This window comes from Arachis ipaensis, chromosome B07 (genome assembly GCF_000816755.2).
Source record: "Arachis ipaensis cultivar K30076 chromosome B07, Araip1.1, whole genome shotgun sequence".
Lineage (NCBI taxonomy): Eukaryota > Viridiplantae > Streptophyta > Magnoliopsida > Fabales > Fabaceae > Arachis > Arachis ipaensis.
Window position 1 is genome coordinate 73,003,060 of NC_029791.2, and position 5,513 is coordinate 73,008,572.

General features: G+C 38.1%; 1 protein-coding gene across 1 annotated transcript; it reads right to left on the minus strand.

Moving 5' to 3' along the window:
- On the minus strand, positions 3,892–4,389 carry LOC110265086 (zinc finger BED domain-containing protein DAYSLEEPER-like). Its single transcript, XM_021107854.1, has one exon. The coding sequence runs from the start codon at positions 4,387–4,389 to the stop codon at positions 3,892–3,894; it is 498 nt and encodes a 165-aa protein (XP_020963513.1).

The window sequence follows — 5,513 nt, forward strand, 5'->3', positions numbered from 1 at the left end:
TGAACTCCCTTGTGACTTTCAAAAATCAACACCATATGCCTATGAGCCATATCCTCAATATAGCCACACGTCATACTCACAAGTCTCATACCACCATTTACCTCCACTTGACCATAACTCATACACACCATATCAACCACCGTTAGAATCACATGTAGAACAACCACCATCCCAATACCAATACTCTCAAGAACCACAAATTCCATATACACCACCTCAAGAACTCCACCAATATGAACCACCTTCCGATTACAACAATCTTCCCCTAACCGATGAATTTTCTCTTCCAATCCCATCTCCTGACAAAGCCTTCATGTTAGAACTGAGAGACCTTGAATCTCGTATTTTAAGGCAACAAGAGGAGGATGAAACTAAGTTTAAGGAGTTAAGAGTAAGGGTGGCCGGGATAGTAGAAGTCGTGGGTCGCCTGACATCTCACCTGAACTCATGCACCATAAGTACTCCCGTTGTTGAATGTGGAGAAGAAATCAAGGAGCTTAGTGAGGATATGAACTTGGAACTCCATGGTGAGGAAGGAGAGTTGAAGCAAGAAGCACAACAAGAGGAGAAGGTAGAGATTAGCTAACAAAAGGAAGTAGTGGATGGATGTTTAGGGTATGTTGAGCACATTAAGGAATCCAAAGTTGAGGAACCCCCTTCTAAGGAGTGTCGAGGGAATATTAAAGAGAAATTCCTTACCGACAACAATTTCCCGTTCATCAGCGTCCTTTTCTTATATTGAGATCTTTGAAACCTTTCCGGATGAGCATTTGTTCGCCATTCAGGAAACACCATGGTTTGCATACATTACAAACTATAAAGTTGCAAGGTTCATACCGAAGGGGTACAGCAGGCAACAAAAGAAAAAATTAATTACTGATGCAAAGTACTACTTGTGGGATGAACCCTATCTCTTTAAGAGATGTGCAGACGGAATACTCCGTAGGTGTGTGCCTAGAGAAGAAGCACAGAAGATCTTATGGCATTGCCATGGGTCACAATATGGAGGCCATTTCGGAGGTGAGCGAACAGCCACCAAGGTCCTCCAATGTGGCTTCTACTGGCCTACCCTCTATAGAGATTCCCGAGAGTTTGTACGTAATTGTGACAGTTGCCAGAGATCTGGTAATCTGCCTCATGGTTACGCCATGCCTCAACAAGGAATCTTGGATATTGAGTTGTTTGATGTATGGGGTATTGACTTCATGGAGCCTTTCCCACCATCATACTCAAACACTTATATTCTGGTGGCAGTCAACTATGTATCCAAATGGGTAGAGGCCATTGTCACATCCACTAATGATACTAAGACAATGCTGAAGTTCCTCTAGAAACATATCTTCAGCAGGTTTGGTGTCCCTAGAGCACTAATTAGTGATGGGGGCACTCAATTCTGCAACAAACAACTTTACTCTGCTATGGTCTGGTATAGAATTAGTCACAAGGTGGCAACTCCATATCATCCACAGACAAACGGGCAAGCTGAAGTCTCTAATAGAGAACTAAAAAGAATCCTGGAACAGACTGTAAGTACCCGTAGACAGGATTGGGCGAGAAGCTTGGATGATGCTCTGTGGGCTTACGGAACAGCATTCAAGACTCATATAGGGACCTCTCCATACCAGTTTGTGTATGGTAAGGCCTCCCATCTGCCCGTGGAACTGGAGCATAAGGCCTACTGGGCAACCAGATTCCTAAAGTTTGATGCCAAATTAGCTGGAAAAAAAAGATTGCTCCAGCTGAATGAGCTAGAGGAATTCAGACTCACTGCTTTCGAAAATGCCAAGCTTTACAAAGAGAAAGTAAAAAGGTGGCATGATAGAAAGCTGTCATCTAGAGTCTTTGAACCAGGATAGAAGGTTCTGCTGTTTAACTCTAGGCTCAAGCTATTTCCTGGGAAACTGAAATCCCGGTGGAGGAGACCATATGTGATTACAAGTGTGTCACCATATGGCTATGTGGAGCTTTAAGACATTGATTCTAATAAGAAGTTCATTGTTAATGGACAGAGAATCAAGCATTATCTTGAAGGAAATGTTGAGCAAGAGTGCTCAAGGCTGAGGCTAGATTAAAAGCTCAGCAAGGTCCAGCTAAAGACAATAAAGAAGCGCTTGCCAGGAGGCAACCCAACCATTAGAAAAGCTTTTTATTTATTTATTTAATTATTTATTTTTAATTATAAAGTTTAATATAAATAGTCTTCAAGGTAAAGAATTAATTGCATAAGTTCACAGGGTTACAGAAGGATTCAGAATACAAAACAGGGAGAAAGAGCTCACTGGCAAGAAAATGCCAGTAAGAGGTATATTTGGGCGTTAAATGCCCAAAAGAAGCATCTACTGGGCATTTAACGCCAATAAAGATACCTTTTTGGGCGTTTAACGCCATACCTGCAGCATCCTGGGCGTTCAGAAAAATGCCCAGTGACGAAAGATTTCTGGCGTTTAACGCCAGCCAAAAGCAACAGCTGGGCGTTAAACGCCCAAAACAATCTACAGATGGGCGTTAAACGCCCAAAACAAGCAGCAGTTGGGCGTTTAACGCCAGGACTGTGGAGGGGAGGAAGTTTTTGTTCCCAACTTGATTTTTTTTAAAAATTTCATATCTCCATCCATTTTTCTTGCATAAACATGTTCCCATACTTTCAATTTTCAAACTTTTTCCAAAAATTTTTAAAATATTTTAATCCTAAAATTCAATCTTTCTCAATTCTTCTTCAACCTCTTCTCAAATATTTTTTTTTAAGAACAAATCTATCTTTTTCTAATATCTTTCATATCTTTTCAATTCTAAATTACATCTTTTCCTATCTTACTTATCTTTTCCAAATCACATTTTCTATCATATCTTTTTAAAAGATTTTCGAAAACCCACCCCCGTCCCCTTTAAATCCTCGTTCGGCCTCCCCCCTCTCATCCACACATTCGAACTTGGCTCTCCCTCTATCCCTCTCTTTTCTTTTCTTTTGCTTGAGGACAAGCAAACCTCTAAGTTTGGTGTGTTTATCCGTGATAACTAAGCCAATACCCACCAAGATCATGGATCCTAAGAGAAAACAAACCAACTCAAGAGGCAAGAAAGAGAATATTCCAAAATCACTTTAGAATCAAGGAAAGTTCTTAACCAAAGAACATTCAGACCATTACTATAAAATAATGGGTCTAAGGTCAGTGATCCCGGAAGTTAAATTCGATCTGAAAGAAGACGAATATCCGGAGATCCAAGAACAAATTCGAAACAGGAGCTGGGAAGTCCTAGCTAATCCTGAAACAAAGGTGGGAAGAAACATGGTTCAGGAATTTTACTCTAATCTGTGGCAGACAGACAGGCAGAGAATAGCTGGAACCGCATTCTATGACTATCGAACTCTGGTCAGAGGGAAGATTGTTCACACCCATCCTGACAAAATAAGGGAGATCTTCAAGCTACCTCAACTGCAAGATGACCCAGACTCCTTTAATAGGAGAATGATGAGACTAAATCAGAGCTTGGACAAAATCCTAGAGGACATATGCCTCCCTGGAGCCAAATGGACAACCAACACAAAGGGTGTCCCAAACCTAGGGGTGTTCATGGTTTGGTTAATCTAAAAACCAAACCAATTTTTTGGTTAACCAAAAATATAGTATTGGTTAATTAACCAAATTGGTTTTATATTATAAAACCGGTTATTAACCGGTTAGTAAAATTCAAAACCGGTTTTTAACCAGTTATTAAAATAAAAACCGGTTTTATATCAGAAAAGTGGTTTTTATACTAAAAAACCGGTTTTTATATCAAAAAACCGGTTTTTACACTAAAAAACCGGTTTTTAAACTAAAAAATTGGTTTTTAAACCAAAAAATTAGTTTTTACACCCAAAAACCAATTTTTACACAAAAATTAATATTTTTACATACAAAAATAGTTAACCTTCCACCATCCAAGAATATCCAAAGGCTTATCATCTGGCTCACAGTCTTCATTCAAATAACGATCAAGCTCAGATTTAAGATTGGATTTGCGACCGGTTGATCGGCGATATAACCCCATATCATAAATGTCTTTGGCTTTGTCACTTGGACTCGGTTGGGAGAGGGTATCATCTTGGTTTCCTTCATCTGCACCTTGATATAAATTATAAAGTGAATGAAGACAAGAAGACAACTTTGTCTTCAATTCACCGCCCACTTCCGCACCAAAAGAATTAACTAGGCACCATTCAACATAATCCAACTTATGGCAAGGATCTAGAACTACGGCAATTAACAACAACATGTTAATAGTTTTTGCATTTCCCCAATACTTGTTGTATTTTGCTTTCATCTTACTTGCCATAAGACTTATGCTCAAATCATCATCATCACGATATTGTTGAATCCTCCTTCTAAGAGCAAACACTTCTTTCATGTATAAGTTACTAGTGTCGTTTGCCTCTATCTGAACCGGGATTGCTTATGCAAATCTTTAAATGTGATCTCATTGCACTTGTTCCATTCCCGCACTTGATCACTTTTAAACAGTGTTGACATTGAGCCTTATTTTCATCATCAGATGTTCTCTTGAAGTGGTCCCAAACTGTTGATCGATTTTTGCGCTCAGATGATGTGGTTGGGAGAGGAGGTAATGTAGAAGCCGAATGCTCTGCAGACTCTGACATGGGAACATCACGATCGGCTACCTCATTCTGAATAAGAAGCCATAAAATCTAATTATTAAATACTTCAACAAAGCAAAGTTATCAAACACAAAGCCAAGTTCAAACAATATATACATATACTTTGAAACTGATTCCAGAGGTGTTCAAACGAATTAAATATTAGTCATAAATCACACCAAAATACAATGATATCAATATATCATTCATTATTCATTATCTTCTCTACTTCAAGACTCTACTCAGTGCTTTCTGCTTTTTAACTTAACAAAAGACAAGAGATACACCCAACAGAATCATGTCTGATGTAATGTAACAAACATATATAAACTTATTACATATAAGGCTATTGAATGAATGAATCAGAATTTACTTACATGTGTTATTTATTCTGTGTTATATATGATGATTCAATCAATATGCTGTTAAAGTATTCTTTATGTGAAGGACTAATAAGTAAGCATAAATAATGACCCAAAGCCCAAGATAATGCATACCATTCCACTAACTACTACTAAAACTATTTAAATAAAGTAATGCATACCATTCCACTAACAATGGCAATGCCCTTTACTTGCGCCACTAACTACTAAAACTATTAGTAAGTGGGCTATTGAATGAATGAATCAGAATTTACTTACATGTGTTATTTATTCTGTGTTATATATGATGATTCAATCAATATGCTGTTAAAGTATTCTTTATGTGAAGGACTAATAAGTAAGCATAAATAATGACCCAAAGCCCAAGATAATGCATACCATTCCACTAACTACTACTAAAACTATTTAAATAAAGTAATGCATACCATTCCACTAACAATGGCAATGCCCTTTACTTGCGCCACTAACTACTAAAACTATTAGTAAGTGGTATA